Here is a 20,563-nt window from a genome sequence, read left to right as displayed (position 1 = left end):
CAGCTTATCAATTTCAGAGCACCTCATTAAATTGATACTTGCATGGTCTGTGCAGTGGACACAATTCTTGAAGTGGTTGAAAATTGAAGTTGTCGAAGTTGCAATTGTTTTCTTCTCCGCTGGATGAAGAAGATATGAGGAACTTGCATGGTTAGTTCGACTCTGTTCTGGTTGGAGTGCAGATCGTGCCCTGCCAGCCCTGGGCCGGAGAGGACACGCAGAGCAAATGGTTGGAGTTGCGATGGACTTCTTCTGCATTGAATGAAGACGTTGAACTCCTGAAGCAACCAATTAAGGTCTTCAGGATCACTTGAAAATTAAAGGCAGGTGTGTTTGATTAGGGTTGGAGATGAACTGTGCAGGACAGTCGATCGGCAGGAGCAGGATTGGGCACCCCTGATGTACACAGTCATTTCGATCTTCAAAGTACCAATTTATAGAGACCAAACATGGTATAGGTGAGGTTACATTGACTGTTGGTTCTATCATAAAATACACAGTATCAAAAAAATAATAGAATTAAAAACGCTACACAAGACAGTAAATCATTCTCACAATTATCTGGGATGCATGTTCATTTATAGATCAGATTAATGCAGCAAAGTCTGTTTTAAAGTCTGTTTCTGTCTTCCCCATTGTCTCTGTCTTGAGCATGTGACCAACTTTTTTAACAGCAATAAAACCAACTTATCTGATTGTGGTCATGGTAACTAAGACCTTCTTGCCCTTGTTGGGGGATGGGACCACAGATCCCAGAGTGAGTTTTAAATATTATTTGTTAAACTATAACTAATTCTTGTGTCTGATTTGTCTCAGTCGTTACACAGTCTTCACTATATTGTTGTTGTTCCGTCTCTTTGGTTTGGTTTTCTACTGTGAAACAACAGCCGGGCCAGTGTTGCCAGCTTATGGAACAACTGATTAGTGCAAAACAAATTCAGTCCGCATGTGCGACCTGCGCATACAAAACTTATTTATTTGTCAATGTTCTGTTGGTTTCCTCAACTGAACCTGAACTAAAATGACTATGGAAAACATTTATTTATATAGCGCGTTCATGTCAGCTAACAGCTTGCACCAGCTCAATCCCTCTTTTGCTGTTAAAAAACTACTTTCAGGTTTACTGAAGACATGCAGTGAAAAAATAGCAAAGGACACAGACACAGTCATTTTTGTGGCTGACCTTATTGCATACGTATGTAGGAGTTTCCCTTTCAGATGTAAAATTTATGGGAGAAGTGTATTTAAAGAAATTATACAACGTAATCTACTAAGATTTGCGGTAGTCAATTTACTGGTATTTGCGCCATTATTTTTAATGTCAGTCAGGATTACAGTCTCACGCTAATTTGCCCTGTTTAGTAAATGTGGCCCAAAATCTGAAAATAAATTGTAGAAAGAAAACAATACTAACACTACAACCAACACAACTACCATCATTGACACCCTGCGTTGCTTTTATATGTGTTTTTCTTAATGTATGTGTGTTTATAGGAGCGTGAGCTTGATAATGCCACGCAGGCCTGTACTGTGGACAGTCTGAAGGCAGAAGTAATCGATCTACAGAAGGAGAAAACTGAACTGGATCAGGCCCAGCGCAGACTGGACCAAGAGATGGAACTGCTCAACACACACACCAGGGCACATGCAGAGATGGACATGCATAAAAAGAACAAGGTGAACACACACATCATTCTCGCTCGCAGCCATATCACCTGTAGCCCAAGGCTGGTTTCCCACTGAAGCTGAGCAGGGTTGAGTCTGAATGGGAGACTCCTGGGAAAACTAGGTTGAGGCCAGTAGGGGGCGCTGCTCACCCTGTGGTCTGTGTGGTCCCTCTATAGTGATGGGGACACTATACTGTCAAAAAAAGCACGTCCTTCAGATGAGACGTTAAACCGAACCAGCCTCTCTCCAGTTGTGGTTGAGGAGAGACCGTATGTACAGTATTGTACAGTAGTACATTAGAAAAGTGCTTTATAAATGCTTCAATCATCCATTGTGATAACATCTTTATGCTTAATTCTGAAACAAATGCAGCAAACATAAAACAAAACAAATGTCTTCGGACAATAAAGGGGTGCAGAGATGACATCAGAACCAGGATGTTTAATTCGCTGCTGGTTCCTTCAAAATTATTTCCTATGGGGTTTTGTAACGAGGTTTTTCAATTTAAGAGTAAAATAAAAACCTGTGGTAAACATAACTTAATGATACTAAACTGCACATCTGAACAATACAGAAACATCCAGGATTCAGCTAATAATCTCGAGATACCATAATATATCCTACAAAATGGGGGGGGGGATATATATTTCATCATATATATATATATATAATCTGAGTGTGGCATAAAAGCAAAGACAATATATGCTACTATTTATGTTTTAGAAGTTTGCAGATTTTATATACAGTATATGGATTAACCAAATTATTACTTTTATCAAAATGTGCTGAATCAGAGCAAACAGAGATATTAACTGGTCGTCACTTTGGACAAAAGGCATTCTTTCTAGGCAGTTATGACAGTATACAGAATATACAGCACAGTAATGTCTGGATAGTGATCTATATGCTCAAATATAGCAGTTTTATGATCAGTGCTTATGCCAGACGGAGGCTTGCAAAGTGACAGCTTTATCCAACTAGAAAATAAATAGTTCATCTCTGCTTTGGATTCCAGATGGAGAAAGAGGAGCAAGTGAGGAAGATCAAGTCGAGACACAATGAAGAGCTGGTGTCTCTGCTGGGACACTTCCCAAGCAAGAGCGAGCTGGCAGACTGGATCCACTCCAAAACCAGAGAGATCAACTCCACCAGAGAACGGCTCAGCAGAATGAAGTCTGTCGCACTTTGATTTGTTTTTCCGCAAACGTTTATTACAATAAGCTAGAGAATGCCATAAATGATGATGTTCAGTGTGAGGGCCTATAATGTTTCATGCAGTTCTAATCATAATGTGATGAGCGACATACACACATGCATTGACACTGATGTAACAGAAAATACTGGCCTTTGTACAACCACCCACATATTTAGATTTATACATATTTGATTTCGATTCCGGGTTCTTGAGGAACAGGTCATCTTCAGGTCAGTGGAACATGCAGTGTAGTTTTCAAATGGTGACGTTTAGCTTACACAGACATGTCTAAAATAGGGCTGTCTAGCAAATATGGCAGATATGACTTGCACTTGTAGTAGTGTACATAAACTGTTCGTAAGTTCACACACATCAATATGAATGTACGATTTTCCAAATGCTGTATTTGCACAATAAAATGTAATTATTCTCCAACTTTAACAGTGCTGAAATAATTCCCAATAAATGTTAATACATCCTTTGCAGCCTTGAGATAAATTAACTAGCATCACTAGACAAGACTTTTCATTTTTATTTTTCCTAGTAAGGAGCTTGCATCTGGAGAACAGAAGAAGACTCACTTCATGGCAGAAATCAAACATAAGGAAGAGCAGCTGGTCAACTATGAAGAGAGACTTTTCAATGTGTGCGGCAGTCAGGACTTCCAGTCAGACCTGAGCAAACTGGAGGATGAGCTGGAGAAGTCCTCTAAACAGAGAGGTATGCTCTCACAAAACATTTCAGATCCACACTAAATCTACATTCTGTGCTGATTTTGTAGGCAAGTCTTCAGAATAATGCAAAAAATCATATAGATTTGGTAGAAAATGCTAATATAATGGACAAATCATACATGAGCCTGTTAGGGTCGAGGGATGCGTTTTGTGTATGATGGCCTTTGAATTCTGCTGAAGTCTTTGAAGCTTTTCAGATGCAGATTCTGTGTGGGCCTGCTTGACAGTAAATTACTGTTTATTGGTAAACAGGATATAGACTTTCTTTATGCCAAGTATAGCAATGACTGTTGATATGAAGTGTCAAGCTGGGACCCACACAGCTGAGTTTATGTAGTCCACAGCAGTTACACAACTCAGTATGTGTGCAAATTCAGAACATCCCATCAGAACATCCAACATTTTCTCAGTCTTCCGTGTTTTGAATGTGATTATCGGAAGTGTTGGGGAAAGTTACTTTGAAAAGTAATGCATTACAATATTGCGTTACTTTTTTTGCACCTTGCCTGGGCTTGTTTTTTATAACAAAAAAAGTTATATTTTTGGGCAAATGTAAAGACCCTTTCACACCAAATGTGAAATAATAAGCCTCAGGCTGAAGGAAATTCACGGATGTACAGTAGAGGGCGCAGCTCAAACAAACCTATCAGCTCTGCTGCCATTTCTGGATAATGGAAGATTAGGATGCAACACTTACTTTAACCAATAAAAACAGAAATTATTATATATAATAATCTATAAATATTTACTTATGGTTTAACTGAATCATCAAAGGTCAGAAGCAAGTACATTGGTCAATAAAGTGAGATCAAATGCATAAAAATGTATGTTTTATTTAACATATTTAGTTATTGAAGGTTTGCATAGTATTCTGATTTTATTAATTTTGAGAAATTTTGAATCTTTTTTTGTCCAAGTGAGATGAGTAAATGCACGCTCACTTTTAGTCTAGAACTACAATAAGCATCATGTTCACACAGCACACAAACACACACACACACACACACACACTCACACACAACGCCTCTGCACTTACTCATGATTCTTTCAACATGGGGACAAGAGAGCTGTCAGTCAATAAATGGGAAAACAAAGAAAACGTCTCGGTTACGTATGTAACCCTCGTTCCCTGCGTAGGGAACGGAGACGTTACGTTGTGGCGACTAATGGGGTTTCGCTTAGAAAGCCTCTCATCTTCGAGAAATAAAATGAGCCAATTGCAAAGAAATGCCATGGGTCTGCGGAATTTGCATTGCGCAACTCCGCCTTACCTCGTCGGTATATATGGAAGTACGCTGGCAACATGCAGATATGTTTCTTCGCTGAGAAGCCGAGACTGAACTCCGGCATTCCAGCGGTACAGCAGAACTGGCAGGGAGATGTAACATCTCCGTTCCCTACTCAGGGAATGAGGGTTACATACGTAACCGAGACGTTCCCTTTCGTGGTCACTACGAGTTACGTTGTGACAACGAATGGGGTTCCCAGTCTAATCACGCCACCTTGGCTGTCTTCCAGTGCCCTGTGCAAGTCTGAGATCCCTGTCGTGAGACTAGCACGGACAAAGGACTCCTACTTAATACAGGAATACCAAGGTACACTGGGAAGCATATCTCAGTGGAAATATGCAATCAGTGCCAGCCCGAAAGGGGGGGACTTACAGAATACATGTATGACCCTGGAGGGGGCTGCATATGGAGAATCCACTGGGGTGTCCAGCCACAGGTGGAATATTTCAACCCCAGGGGTGGCAAGGTGGCTTGCCAAGGGAAAGACACATGCTCAGAGAGGCTTACAGTGGAAATACACATGTGGGGGTCGCCCAGAGGGGGAACCATGCACATGGCGGTCCCTAGCCAATCATGAAAGCTGCCGCTGGCATAACTCTGGCGTTGACGTCAGGAACTCAGGGCCTCTCGGGGAGGCGCACCTGAGGAGAACAATCGTACGTATCCAGTCCGTGAAGTGGAATGGCGAGCAAGCGAAGATACCTGAGCGGGTCCTAGTACCGACTGGTTCAAGCGAGTAGTGAGAGGACACTGGCTCCACTCGGAGGTTATAGAACCTGGCGACGGTTCGTCCAGTCTGCAGGTGTCGTCCAGTCTGCAGCTCTGTAGATGTCTGTTAGTGAGGCGCCATACGCTAGAGCCCAAGAGGAGGCCACAGTGGGGAAGGAGGCCAAGAGGAGTGGGCCTTCACCCCAAGGGGGCATGGTCGACCTTGCTGCTGGTATGACAAAGCAATGGCATCCACTATCCAATGAGACAACCTTTGCTTGGAGAGAGCCTTTCCCTTCCCACCATAACAGACAAAGAGCTGGTCTGTGGTCCTGAAACACTGCGTTCTGTCTACGTAGGCACGGCGGGCACGTACTGGACAGAGCAGTGCCAAGGCTGGGTCTGCCTCCTCCAAGGGCAGCGCTTGCAGGTTCACCACCTGGTCTCGTTTAAGGGAGTGGTAGGAACCTTGGGCACATGTCCAGGCCGGGGTCTCAGGATCACGTGAGAGTAGGCCGTCCCAAATTCCAGGCACGCTTCGTCAACCGAAAATGCCAGCAGGTCCGGTCAGGGTGGAGGGAGACAACTTTCGCTCAAACCCTTCTTGCAGGAAGGAAAGCACGACACTGATCGGGCATTTTCTGGGGTCTTCTCAGCGAGAAGAGCACCAGGTGACGAAGAGGTTCCACTTCAACGCGTAGGCATGTCTCGTGGACGATGCTCTAGTGGAAGTGATGGTAGCCACCACCGCTTGTGGTAGGGTACTCAAACCTGCCTCGTCCCATCCAGGAGCCACACGTGGAGGTTCCAAAGATCGGGACGAGGGTGCCATAGGGTGCCCTGTCCCTGAGAAAGGAGGTCCTTCCTCAGAGGGATTGGCCATGAAGGTGCTGTCGTGAGGAGTACTAGTTCGAAGAACCAGATCCGGTTGTGCCAATGAGGGGCAACCAAAATGACCTGCTCCTCGTCCTCCCTGATCTTGCACAGGGTCTGTGCAAGAAGGCTCACTGGGGGAAATGCATACTTGCGGAGGCCCCGCGGCCAGCTGTGCGCCCGTGCGTCCGTGCGTGCCCTCGGTCAGGGAGTAAAACAGGTCGCAATAGGACGAGTCTGGGGGGGCAAACAGGTCTACCTGTGCGTCCCCGAACTGATCCAAATCAGCTGGACCGTCTAGGGATGGAGTCTTCATTCTCCAGGGAGAGGCTGAAGCCGTGAGAGCTCGTCGGCTGCACAGTTCAGGTCTCCTGGGATATAAATGCCTCGAAGCGACCTCAGATGCTTCTGACTCCATAGGAGGAGGTGGCGGGCGAGTTGCGACATATGACGGGAGTGCAGACCATCTTGTCGTTTGATGTACGCTACTGTCGCGGTATTGTTTGATCGGACTAGTACGTGCTGACCCTTGAGCAGCAGATGAAAGCGGTGCAGGGCGAGACATACTGCCAGCAACTCGAGGCAATTGACATGTCAAAGGCGCTGGGGTCCTGTCCAGGTGCGTAAGGTGCGTGCACATGACGACCCGAGTCGATTTCTATACCGAGAAAAGAGATCCTCTGCACGGGGCAAAGTTTGCTCTTCTCTCGGTTGACCCGAAAGCCCAGACGGGCTAGGTGCCGGAGCACTAATGAAGTAGGGGCTGTAGAACCCGGACTTCATTTCGGCTAGAGGGACAATCTCGACCGCACCTTTCGCCAGTAAGTTAGTGACCTCTGTACGCATGAAAGGGGCATTGCCACCCAACATAGTGTTCCACCCAACAGACTCCTCGGAAGCGGGGAGGAGATTGTGTGAACTGAATCGCATAGCCGAGCCTGATGGTTCTCTCGACCCAGCGGGACAGGTTGGGAGCTCTAGCCAGGCACACTGTCATCCCTCTGAGGGCTCGGAGGAAGGGGCATCAGTTCTTAAAAACAAAGATTCTCCCCCTTGCCCTCCACCGGGGAAAGGAATGGTCCTGCTACCAGCTCCCAAGCTGCCCGTATCAGGATTGCTGCTTAGCCTGATGTTTTAGCTGGCTAAGGGGCGGAGACGTGTGGTTCTCAACCACACCGCCGAAGAGCCCAGCCTGGGATATGGGGGAGCTGAGAAAACGAGTTCCCAGACACCCTCACATCAACCTGGCTGAGCCCAGTCCTCGACCACACTTGTGGACATCCCCTGGCCCAGAGATCACGCTGGTACTGATGTCGCCTGTAGAGCGAGGTCAGTAGTGTGCGTTGCGGATCGACCAGCCCGGACATGGGAGGCATAGTGTCCCTGCGTGGGGGCGTGGTCGAGTTTCCGCGTTCTGTCAGTGTTGGCCAGGGAAGGACCAGCGTTCCACAGCGGCCAGGTTTGACAGAACTCCCGGGTCAGCACTGCCTCGAAGACAAAGACGACACACAGCACTGCATGCCTGTGCCTTAATAGAGGCAGAGAACATACAGACCATGATCGCCGCAACAACGAGTGCAGTGAAGGCGGAGGACACCCGCGGGCCGCGATAAGTCACGGGAACTCTCGCAACCCGGAGGCGTCCTGATGCACGTCCGGGAAGAAAGGCACTAGGGGCGAGTGCTGGTAGTGTTGCACGCGCCGCACCCAGGAACCAGTCGTCCAGCCTACAGCACTCGAGGGAGGGCGGTGCCACTCCAACTGACACTTTCAGCTGCCTGGGAAAGCATGGCTGTCAGCTCTGGATCTGACTCGACTAACGCTGGCACTCCCGATGGAGGCAACACAGTTGAATCCTCATTTCCAGAGGAATCAAGCCCGCCTTGTGATGCTGTGAGTAACATGACATCATCTGCCGGAGCCCCGAATGAAAAACTGGGCCCCCAAGAGGAACCAGCCACACACGGAAGCCCCACGGTTTACAATGTGGAGGGGGGCGTGGCCCGAGGAATGACTCGTCAGATATATGCCACACAATAACCCTCAGATCACCCTGGCCACCAGCCAAAGTGTCCCCTCTCGAGGAAGATATAAATTGGGGTGTGGCAGAGGGGACTCTACCCACACGGAGATCATTGAGTCTCGATCTATAAACATTGCGATGGTCATGTTCCTGCGATGAAAACATGACTCATCCACGAGCGCTGCCGAGTGTGATTAAGCCCAACATGCGAAACAGTGCTCGTGACCATTAGGCAGATGGATCATGCGCCCACATCCAGAAAATACACGGGCGAACTGTCTTGAAACAGACGTGCCGCGTGCAGCTCTTTTAGAGAGAGGAAAAGCTCAGCAGAGTGCTGAAGCGTCCAGGGAGAAACACACACACTGTCGGCAGATCACTGCACAGATCAGCAGCAGGCAATGCGAACGCGCTGTCGCACCAACACACTGAAGAGCCACTCGTCTCGTAGAGTGAAGATGATTTAGAATGGCTTGTGGGAGTGAAGAGAACTCTTGGCTCCGAAGCGAAAAACATATATGCATGTTGCTAGCGTACTTCCTTATATACCCACGAGGTAAGGCGGAGTTACGCAATGCAAATTCTGCAGACACATGGCATTTCTTTCCCATTCGCTCATTTTATTTATCGAAGATAGCTTTCTAAGCGAAACCCCATTCGTCGTCACGACGTAACTCATAGTGACCACGAAAGGGAACTTGCATTACTTATTAAAAGAAGTAACTCAGATATTTTGTTGGAAATTTTAAAAGCAATGCGTTACTTTACTAGTGACTTGAAAAAGTAATCTGTTTACGTAACTCAAGTTGCTTGTAATGAGTTCCCCCCAACACTGATTCTCATTATCTTTTTGTCTTCTCTTGGCAGCCATGCTGGCGGGCGCCACCGCCGTGTACAGTCAGTTCATCAGTCAGCTGACAGAGGAGGGCGAGCCCTGCTGTCCTGTGTGTCAGCGCGTGTTCCCCTCAGAGGCCGAGCTCCAGGACGTCATTAATGACATGCAGTCCAAGCTGCGGCTCGTCCCAGACAAACTGAAGAACACCGAGCAGGACCTGAAGAGGAAAGAGCGCAGGCGTGATGAAATGATGGCACTGAAGCCCATCAGGCAAAAACACTTTTCTGGACATTCAGTCATCACTTTATTTATTTATCTGTCCATTCCTCAATCTATTTATCACTTAAACTATCCATCCTTTACTTCATGTTTATACCTCCATCTTTTACTTCACCTATTCATGCATCCATCCATCATTCACCTGTTTATCCCTTCATTCCCCATCCTTCCATCCATCCATCCATCCTCCTGTTTACCCCTTCATTCCCAATCCTTCCATCCATCCATCCATCCATCCATCCTCCTGTTTATCCCTTCATTCCCATTCCATCCATCCGTCCATCCAACCATCATCCACCTGTTTAACCCTTCATTCCTCCATCCTTCCATCCATCCTTCCTGTTTACCCCTTCATTCCTCCATCCTTCCATCCATCCATCCTTCCACCTGTTTACCCCTTCATTCCTCCATCCTTCCTCCTGTTTACCCCTTCATTCCCCCATCCTTCTAACCATCATCCACCTGTTTACCCCTTCATTCCCCCATCCTTCCAACCATAATCCACCTGTTTACCGCTTCATTCCTCCATCCTTCCTCCTGTTTACCCCTTCATTCCCCATCGTTCATCTATCCATCCACTTATTTTATCCCCTTATATTGATATTGATGAATATTTTTTGTCTTGACAGGCAGTCCATAGTGGAGCTCCAGGAGAAAGAGCTGCCAGAGCTCAGAAATAAACTCCAGCGTGTGAATCGAGACATTGAGAAGTTGAAAGGAGATACTGAGGAGCAGGAGACGCTGCTGTGCACACTGATGTCTGAGGAAGACACCGCCAAGGCCTGTCTGCAGGACGTCTCCCTCATGGATCGCTTTCAGGTCTAAGCTCATCTCCAGCTAGCCCAAACAGAAAATAAAATGTTAATAGTTAGATGACTGCTTGTAATTTACGAGCGAGTTTAGTCATCATCAGTCTAGTCACTTATAAACAATAATTACGTGTCATCATAAAAACATAATTAAAATGCCTATGATTCTGACGGATTACAGATAGCTGTTAACAAGGCAATAGCAACAGACCGGACAACTTAGCCGAGCTTCAGACTCACATGATAAAGTCCCGTCCTCACCTGTGCCATGCATCATTATTGGCTGGGGCTACACATTCCACTGGAATTCAGGAAGAAAATATGAAAATATAGGCAGTAGAATATATCTGTAGACACAAACACCGCTGCACACTTCTAGTGGACCATAAACCGTGATTGAGAGGCATTATTTTTCTATTAGTCTATACTTAATTTTTTTTTGAAAATCCTGCATAACTGCACCTTTAAGTCTGATTTCATACATTACAGTTTCAAGGTCCAAATGCTCCTTTGGATCCCAAAAGCAAACAAACTGTGCTAATATACACTCATGGTGTGCTGTACTACTCCTGAAAAAATAACAATCTTAACCTTTATCTCCATAGAAATCTTAGTTGGCCAGACATTGATTCATTTTTTATGAATCATTAAAATTTTGGAGTCCAGAGACACTAGTGTTCTCCTTGTTTTTTTTTTGTTTTTTTTTAAAGCTTAGCTTAAAGGTGTGCTATAAATGAATAGTTCTCATAAATGGCTTTCAATATATTATTCTTACTTGAAATGGAGTATAAACTTTGACGCAACAATAATGGACGTGGCACAACTTAACAAGCAGTATTTTTATTGAACTGTGGGTAATCAGAATGTTTCCTGTCATATGTAGCTTGACCTGAAGGATGTGGAGAGAAAGATCGCTCAGCATGCAGCCAAGCTTCAGGGAGTTGACCTCAGCCGAACCATGACGCAGGTCAGCCAGGAGAAACAAGAGACCCAACACCGCCTGGACACCAGTACGTTCAGCTCTTTATGTAGAATACAAAACACTTTTTGTGAATCTCATGTGAATGTACACTTTTGTTCAAAAGTTTGGGGTCTGTAAGAGTTTTTGAAAGAAGTCTCTTCTGCTCACCAAGGCTGCATTTATTTGATCAAAAGTACAGTAAAAACGTGAAAAATTATTACAATTTAAAATGTTTTCTGTTTTAATATATACAAAAATAGCAGTGTAATTTATTCCAGTGATGGCAAGGCTGAATTTTCAGCATCATTACTCCAGTCTTTAGTGTCACAATGTCCTTCGGTTCATTTGGTACTGCTTAAAACAGTTGTGCTGCTTAACATTTTTGTGGAAACCATGATACTTTTTTCGGGAGTCTTTATGGATAGAAAGTTCAAAAGAACAGCATTTCAAACCGCAGTCTTTTGTAACATAATAAATATCTTTACTGTCAATTTTAATCTGTTTAAATAGTCTTTTGCTAAATTAAAGTAGTCATTTCTTTTTTTTTTCTTTTTTTTTTACTGACCCCTATCTTTTGAATGTTTATGTACATCAATTTAAACATTTGTCATTTGTTCTTTGATATTCTTATTTTATATTTAAATACATTTATAAGGGAAATTGTATGTCCTGGGTACTGTATCAACAGATTTTGCTTAATTTAATCATTATTGGTGCAACCCACCAAAATGCCATTTTAATGACAAGGCTTAAGCCTAGTCCCAGTCTAAAATTCATGTTTGAGCTGTTTTAACTGAAAGCAACTTGCACCGACATATCTTAAAATATATCAGTACAATTGTTTTTTCTAAAGATTCACACCAGTAATGTTTTTTCTAAGGCATGTTTATAAAAGCTACTTAAATGTCCTAATTTATCTAAGGCTTAATCCTGGCTTAATCTATGCCTTAATGTTTTAAGTTTTAAAGTAGTTATTTGCTGTTGATGTCATGATGAATAATCCAATGTCCTCAATTAATTTTTAAAGTCTGAATGCATTAATGTAATATAATAATGTAAAAGAAACTGCATGCAATGTTAATATAAAATAAGTATTAGCAAAATGCTATTGAAATGAATTTTAAATTTAGCATGTCACACCACAACAAATGTCAACGAAGTATTTTATGTCAAATTCTCAAATACTGGTAAAATAAGTTCTAACACCTACTGTATATGACCCTGTTTATCACTGTCTCCATGTGATGCTCCTCGTGTTTAGCCGGCAGTAAGATCGAGCTGAAAAGGAAACTGATCCAGGACCAGCAGGAGCAGATCCAGGCCTTGAAAAGCAGCGTAAACGAGATTCGTGGAGAAAAGCTCCATATCTCCAGCAACATGCAGAAGCGTCAACAGTTGGAGGAGCAGTGTGTGGAGTTCTCCACTGAAATCCAGACGCTCCAACGAGACATTCGAGTGAGGAGCGCCTCTCCACTTTAATGTGCCTTTGATTCATAATGAGAAAAGTTCCCTTTCATAGGTTCACTCGATGCAGCGTCATTAGCTGACATTATCGAAACACCCTCCAGGTATGACGATTGTCTGAAACCTGTACAATCACACCAATTCATTGGCTGATTGTGCTTGCACCGGTCACTAAGGCATGTCTCACCAGTGCTTTAAAAGGATGTGATCATGGCATCACTCATCAGATTTCTGTTCTTCAGAAATCTGAGCCATGTAGTGTGTTTCTTCTGATTTTAATGGATTTGTCGTGTTTGGTGGCCTTCATCACGTAGATTATTATCCTCTGGGTGAACACAATGGCATTTCGTAAGTATGTGGCTCAGTGTCCTTTTTTATTACGAGCGAGGACTCGCATGATAAGTGCTTGGGCTATCATCATGCTCAAGCTGCCTTTAATGACTTGTCAGCACTGCAAGAATTTTAAAATGAAAGTGCTTAGTTTTTTTTTTCTGAGGAAACAATGATTGGACATCCCCCTCTAACTAGTTCTGCTATTGCTAAAGTGCTACATGACCTAAAGCTTAGGGATCCGATTGTTGAGTTAGGGGAGAGTGGAGGCTATGGAGAGTAAGCCAGTGAATTTCTATGTCATGCTGTCCCTATCGCTCTCTAAATTGCATGCTGAAAGCCTCTCCGGATGAGTTTGCACTTGATGATTTGTGTACAGATCTGTTAGCTCGTGGTGCAATGTATTTGGTTTGGAGAATCATTATGATATTTTGTCCACAGCCGCTTCGGATTCTTAGTCCTTCTAGCAGCCAAGAGGTGTGTTCATCTTTATCCTGCAGTGAGTTGTTGGATGTTGTTTCTCCCACTGTGGATAAGCTTGGAGGAGACAACACAGCCTCAGGCTCAAGATACATGAGCAATTCTAGGCCACCTAAAGCATATCTGCCCCGCAGGCCTTTGCCTTTCTTCTAGGATCTCCATCAGGGTATATCAATCACAAACTCAGATGCTTCTGAGTTCACCACTATCTCTAAAACTGTCTCTGAGATGTAGCTGGTTGAAGGTACACTTGTTCCTCAGATTCAAACCGAAGATTGGTTTGTTACGATTTTTCTGAAGGATGAGTATTCAAATTGTCCAGAGGCACAGGAATTTCCTCAGGTTGGATTTTACCAGTTTTTTTTTTTTCTCAATTGGCCCTGGCTCTCCTTATATTCATGAAATGTATGAAACATGCAGGTTCTAAACTACTTTGATCATTTAAATTTGGTTCTGATTTGTGGGGCCATGAGTTGACACTAAACCTTCAGAAAGGGTAGGATACCCTCTACGAGGCACATATGTGCCTTCAAGTGTTGTCTTATTGCATCGTGGTGCAGAGATTGACAGTTCGATCCGATTCACTGCCTGTGGGTTGACTCTCTGGTTTTCTGCTCTATCAAGGTGTGAGGCAGCCAAGACATTTCTGCTCTGTACATGTTCCCTCATTGGATTTATCTTTTTGAAAGGGTTAACAGATTCTCCATTTGAGCCAATGGAATCAGTTTTAGAGAAGAGTCTGACACTTAAGACAGTGTTGTTATTGGCTCTGTCCTCTCTTAAGAGAATCAGAGATTTACAGGCCTGGCAAAGGTATTGTTATGACTTAGTTTAGGATATATACCCAAGACTGCATCAACTTAATTTCATTCCTAGGTTGTAATGTTGCGCTTTTCTATTCCACCCTTTCAGTCTTGGGATAATGTAAAAGATTGCATAGGTGTTTACAATATACAATACAATACAATATACTTTATTGTCCCAGTTTCCCAGTTAAGAGTATTTTAAGTCGATTTCGCTGCTATGTGGAAAAAATCCAATGGTTACAGAAGGCACCGGTGCGTTTATCGACCCCAGAGAGTTAAAGGTTTATGTTGACCATTCAAGCTAATGGTGTAAGTCTGAGCAGCTGATGTTGCATTGGGTGAGAAATGAGGCGTGTGGATTATCTTCGCCTCTGGACACTTTTGTCAGATTTTATAATCTTGAAATTAACCTGACCCCAGGTTCCCAGTTTTGTTGTTTTTTGCTTGAGCGGGGCGTTATTTATTCATGTTTGTCAGTGTTTTGTGTTTATGCAATCACAGACTGATAAACCAGCAGTTACCTCGTAGTGTAGTGATGTGGTTTACTGTTCCCATAGCTTCAGCTCCTGACTCAGCGTTAAATGAACCCATAAAAGGGAACATCTAGGTTACTTATGTATTTATTCAGTAAGAATGCATCAAACTGATCAAAAATGACAGTAATATACATTTTAGTATAATAGTTTAATGGCTGCTAAAAATTCAGCTTTGCCATCTCAGGAGTAAATTACATTTTAAATATATATTAAAATAGAAAACAGTTATTTGAAATTGTAATATTTCACAACAGTTTTTACTGTATTTTGATCAAGTAAATGCAGCTGTGGTGAGCATAAGATAATTCTTTCAAAAACATAAAATCTTACAGACCCCAGACTTTTGAACGATGATATAATCACATTTTTACTGGTGTGTCATGATTTGTGTTTATTAGGATGCAAAGGAACAGATGTCTCCTCTAGCTGCAACTCTGGAGAAGCTCCAGCTGGAGAAACAGGACATTGCAAAGCGCAGGATGCAGAAACGGGAAGAAGGGCAAGAAAAGGTGTTGGTTAATTTGTTTTTGCATTTGTGTTTTAGGTTTTATGTGACGTATTTATGTTTACTGTGAAATCATTCACCACAATGTATTACATGAAAGGTTGTGGATTTTTACTTTAATGCAAGACAAAGTCGCTTATCAAAGATTGCTTATCATCAGAGTTGACTAATACTTTCTTTTAGATAAATTCACTCAAGGAAAAAGTTAAAAACTTGACCCTCCTTGAAAGAGAGATCACCAAGTACATTGAAGAGGGCAAAGACAGCTACAAAGAGGTACGACAAAATAATGTGCATCTCTTAGCTCTCGTTTCCTAATAAATGCAAGAAAGTTTTCTCATTTATTTTCTTTTTTACTTTTTCTTATTTAGCAAAAAGAAACTGAGCTACAAGAGGTGGAAAAACAACTACACGAGGCTGAAAAACAGCGAGAGAAGACCAATAAAGACATGGCCAACATCCGACAAGATATTGACACTCAGAAGGTCAAGCAAAGCTTCATGTGTTTTTGCTTTTGTTGTTGCATAGGCCTAGATATACAGTTGTAATCTAAATTATTCAGCCCCCATTGCAAATCAGATTTATTAGCAAAATTTACAGACTTTCAGCTGTTTGCAATGAACAAATCAAACAAAGGTAATTTAAATAGCTCAACACAACAAATGTTTCAAGTGGTTTCCCCAAATTCATCAGAAATGCAACTTTTAATGACTTCTGCAGTCTCAAAATTATTCAACCCTTTATATGCAAGCATCTTTATTACTTAGTAGAACATCCTTATGCTGTTTGACCTGCTGCAAACGAGATGCTTAACCAGACAGCAGCTTCTGGCAGCGTTTCTGAGGAATCTTAGCCCATTCCTCATGAGCAATATTACCCCAGTAATATTCATTAATTCTGAATATTAGAATATTTTTCAGTAATATTCTTGGGTTTGCGTGCTGCAACTGTCTTCTTCAAATCCCACCAGATATTTTCTTTGGAAGTCAGGTGACTGTGAGGCCACCGTAGAATCTTCCAGGACTTCTTCTGCAACCAAGCCTTGGTGTAATTTTAGGTATGCTTGGGATCATTTTCCTGTTGGAAGGTCCAATGACGCCCAAGCTTTAGCTTCCTCATAAGGATTTCCTGATACTTTAATGAATCCATCTCTCCTTCCACACGCTGCAAGTTTCCAGTGTTAGAGGATGCAAAGCAGCCGCAGAGCATCACCTAGTCCCACCATGCTTAACTGTTGGCAGAGGTTTTTTTTTTTTTTTTTTTTTTCAGCAAATGCTTCATTCTTGTTCCTCCAAACATACCGCTGATCCATAGGGCCGAAAAGTTCCAGTTTTGTTTCATCGCTCCACAGAAGCTCTGTGGTGGCTTATTTATATGATTTTGAGCAAATTGGAGCGGACTTTTCTTGTGCTTTTGGGTTAGTAGTGGTGTACGTTTTGGAGTTCTGGCATGAAAACCGCATGCGTTTATTAAGTACCTTACTGTGCAAGCTGAAACCTCACTGCCTGTTGCCACCAAGTCTTGCTGCAGGTCTTTTGCGGTCACTCAGGGGTTTTTCTTAAACTTGCCTTCTCAGAAATCTGGTTGCAGCCGTTGATAGCTTCCTTTTTCTGCCCTGTCTAGATAGTGTAAGCACTGTTCCTTTAACTTTGAACTTACAAACTATGCTTCCAGCGGTGTCTCTAGGAACATTTAGTGCCTTCGCTATCTTTTTGTATCCTGTTCCTTGTTTGTGAATGCAATGATATCTTCTCTAACTTTTTGGACCATTCTTTTGACTCTTTTGGCATATTTCTAACATGCAATCAAACGTGACACTCAACAAACCCAGCCAGTTCAGATATTTCATGTGTTCTAGCTCAAGCACACCTGGTGCAACTAATGAATCCTTTGATTGATTGCATCAGGTGTGCTTGAGACAACACCTGTTTTCCAGATTTGTGTTGTTGTGAGGAATTCTACTCGGGTGGTTGAATAATTTTGAGACTGCTGAAGTCATTAAAAGTTGCATTCATGTAATCACAGATGAACTTGATAATGGTGAGATCAGATCTCCGTGTGGAGCACCGGTTGGTGTCAGACTCCTTTTGCGTTTAAAAATCTCACTGGATTATTACAAAAACAAATTAATCTGAAATTAATCTGAAATTAATCTGAAATTAATCTGGATTAATCGTACCTAACGTTAATTTTTTTTAATATATTTTTTTTATTTGGAATAATTTCATATTTATTCTCCAAATGAATGTAGAAACAACATAAAGACAGTAGCCTTTATTTTAAATATTTGTTTAATGAAAGAAGGCCAATATCACCGATACAAAAACTGCTATTGATGTCTCAAGTAAATAGATTTTTTTCTAAATTATTGCCATTAATTATAGGAATTTAGCATTACAGTATAATTTAATTATACAATATAGCTATTAATTTCCATTTTTAATGATATATGATTTTGTGATTTCCAATAGGTTCAAGAACGCTGGCTACAAGATAACTTGACCTTACGGAAGCGTGTGGAGGAGCTGAAAGAGGTGTCTAGAAAACGTGAGGCTTTGCTTAAGGAGATGGGAAACATGCAAGTCGTGCAGTTGCGCAAGTATGAGATCACTTATACCTCTTATATACAACTACCAAGTGCCAGTTAGGAAGTCCTGATGATGTTTGACACTTTCTGAAGCTCAGAAGACTTTATATGCTGAGTATGTTCTTTGGTTACCATAACTCTAAATGAATCTCTCTCACCAACTCATAGATTTTACTCCTCGCTACTTTAATGAAACCTAGTTTGTTTAAAGGGGAACTATGCAGTTTTTTTAAGCTTAATTTACCTTAACTGAACAGCTTCGGAGTCATTGGAATGGTTATATGACTTTTTTCGGGTTGAATGGTGGTCTTTTCGCACCCCCCTAGTGCCTGTGAGCGGCAGGGTTTCCGCGGGGTCTTAAAAAGTCTAAAATTCTGAACTTTAAATTTAAGGCCTTAAAAAGTCTTAAAAACGGCCAGATTTTCATCCTAGGTCTTAAATTTCATTTAGTCAGGTCTTAAAAAGTGTTTACCCTCGTTCATTTCCAGAAACGCTGGCCGCAGAAAGTTATTACAAAGTAGCAAAAAAGTATCGAGTTGTAGCCTACAAAGCGGAGCTCTAGCAGGGGTCTCCAACACGTCGCTCGCGTGCTACCAGTAGCTCGTGGCTTGATATGAGCTAGCTCGCCAGAGGCCGTTCACATATCGCGTCTTTTGCGCGCTCAAGTTTGTTCAAATGTAGGCGCGCGGCAAGTGCGCTCATAATTGAAGCAACGCGCTCATTTTTTTTACCAGACGCAACGAGATGAAAAAAATCTAAACTTTTCAGAATGCCGCAAACGGACCGCAGGTCATGTGACAGGAACCAACCAATCACCCCTTTCCATAACAACATTGAAAGCTCAGTCAATATGAAGGATGGGGGTGCACCCAAACACTACTAATAAATATAAGCTAATGTGTAAATGTCAGTTATTTATCTTTTTTGACTCATTATTTTATAAAAAAAAAAATTAAAGGCTGAAATATGAGGTTTATCTTTGTATAAAACCTTTTTTGTCAAAACTTTATTTGAACTTGTACATGTTAGTAGATAACATGTTGCAAGACACTCTTTTAAAATCTGGCCATCACTTTTAATGGTTTTTTAATGTTCACGTAAACAAAAAGTGCATATTGATGCTAATCAATTTGTTATTTGCTGTTTTTCAACATAAAACTTGTTGAATTGACTTCATTCTGTAGTATTAGTACTTTTTGAACAGGATTCTGTGATAACCGTGATAATTTTGGTCACTTTAAACATCTCACCATTTCCTCTCTAGTTATGATCAACTATGATCAACTAAAATCAACAATAATTGTGTTTTTACAGTATAATATGCAAAAGTACAATTTTCTATTAAAAAAATATCTACCTCTCCCTATCTCTCTCACACACACATCAGATAGATAGATAGATAGATAGATAGATAGATAGATAGATAGATAGATAGATAGATAGATAGATAGATAGATACTCTAATGATCCCGAGGTAACTATCTATCTAACTTGGATAATGCGTCGTGTAGGTCTTAAATTTCAATCTTTATGGTCTTAAAATGTCTTAAAAAGGTCTTAAATTTGACTTACTGAAACCTGCAGAAACCCTGGAGCGGAAAAATCACCCTTGCAACTTTGGGCCGGCGGGCCTGACCTCAGCGTCAGGAAGTATCGTGTGATATCTGGTCTCGCGTGTAACGAATTGCTTTACGGCACTGCACACATACACTATCTAAACATTTATATGCTGGCCTTCTGTGTATCATACACACCTCAGTGGACATGGCTCCATGCATTCGCTGGCTTCTTTGAAAACAAATGCACATGACCAGAGTTAGAAGATGGGAGGGGGGAGAGGCGCCAACGAGTTTTGACGACAGTGTTGTCAAATATCTATTCCGAAGCTGTAGGGGAAGCTCTATAGAAAAACCTGCGAGAAAACAGCGAAGAAATTACGAAAACGTACTTGGTTACTAACGTAACCTCGGTTCTCTCTAGAAGAGGGAACGAGTACTGCGTTTGAATAAACGCTGCGGGAAAAGTCTCTTTTCACGAAATACTGAAGCAAAATTATCCTTAATTTTCATATTTGTAAAACGCATTGCAGCAGTGCACAGCCATGGCGAGACGGCTCGCTCACTCATTGGCTGTTCTGCGGCAACTGCATGAGCCTATCGAGCGAGGGCTGATGCAACATCAGACCAATGAGAGCGCTTCGCGCGCTCCTCGTCACATCCCGCCGAAACGGGTGTGGCCATCCCCTATAAAAGGAGCTCGAGTAGGCTGATTCAACTGGTTTTCATCGCCGAAGCGAACCAGAGCGAACCGCGCGCACGGCAGGGAACGCAGTACTCGTTCCCTCTTCTAGAGAGAACCGAGGTTACGTTAGTAACCGAGTACGTTCTCTTACGAGAGTTCTCTCGTACTGCGTTTGAATAAACGCTGCGGGAACCACTTGTAAGACGCCGTGCGTGCTGGGATGAGAAAACACCGACCACT

General features: G+C 42.6%; 1 protein-coding gene across 7 annotated transcripts in view; it reads left to right on the top strand.

Moving 5' to 3' along the window:
- The window catches only part of LOC308705728 (DNA repair protein RAD50-like), a 55,606-nt gene that overhangs the window by 21,662 nt on the left and 13,381 nt on the right, over nucleotides 1–20,563 (top strand). For all 7 annotated transcript variants that reach the window (XM_081390890.1, XM_081390894.1, XM_081390893.1 and 4 more), the window contains exons 11-21: nucleotides 1,495–1,677; nucleotides 2,684–2,841; nucleotides 3,408–3,583; nucleotides 9,358–9,595; nucleotides 10,234–10,423; nucleotides 11,297–11,423; nucleotides 12,636–12,829; nucleotides 15,389–15,499; nucleotides 15,679–15,771; nucleotides 15,867–15,980; nucleotides 17,967–18,094. In XM_081390890.1, the coding sequence (XP_081247016.1) occupies nucleotides 1,495–1,677; nucleotides 2,684–2,841; nucleotides 3,408–3,583; nucleotides 9,358–9,595; nucleotides 10,234–10,423; nucleotides 11,297–11,423; nucleotides 12,636–12,829; nucleotides 15,389–15,499; nucleotides 15,679–15,771; nucleotides 15,867–15,980; nucleotides 17,967–18,094 (1,712 nt within the window). The remainder of the gene's footprint in view (nucleotides 1–1,494; nucleotides 1,678–2,683; nucleotides 2,842–3,407; nucleotides 3,584–9,357; nucleotides 9,596–10,233; nucleotides 10,424–11,296; nucleotides 11,424–12,635; nucleotides 12,830–15,388; nucleotides 15,500–15,678; nucleotides 15,772–15,866; nucleotides 15,981–17,966; nucleotides 18,095–20,563) is intronic.

Source organism: Scardinius erythrophthalmus, assembly GCF_964197995.2.
Source record: "Scardinius erythrophthalmus genome assembly, chromosome: 17".
In the NCBI taxonomy this organism is placed as follows: domain Eukaryota; kingdom Metazoa; phylum Chordata; class Actinopteri; order Cypriniformes; family Leuciscidae; genus Scardinius; species Scardinius erythrophthalmus.
Note: the sequence above shows the minus strand (reverse complement) of the source record. Positions and strands in the feature narration are given on the sequence as shown.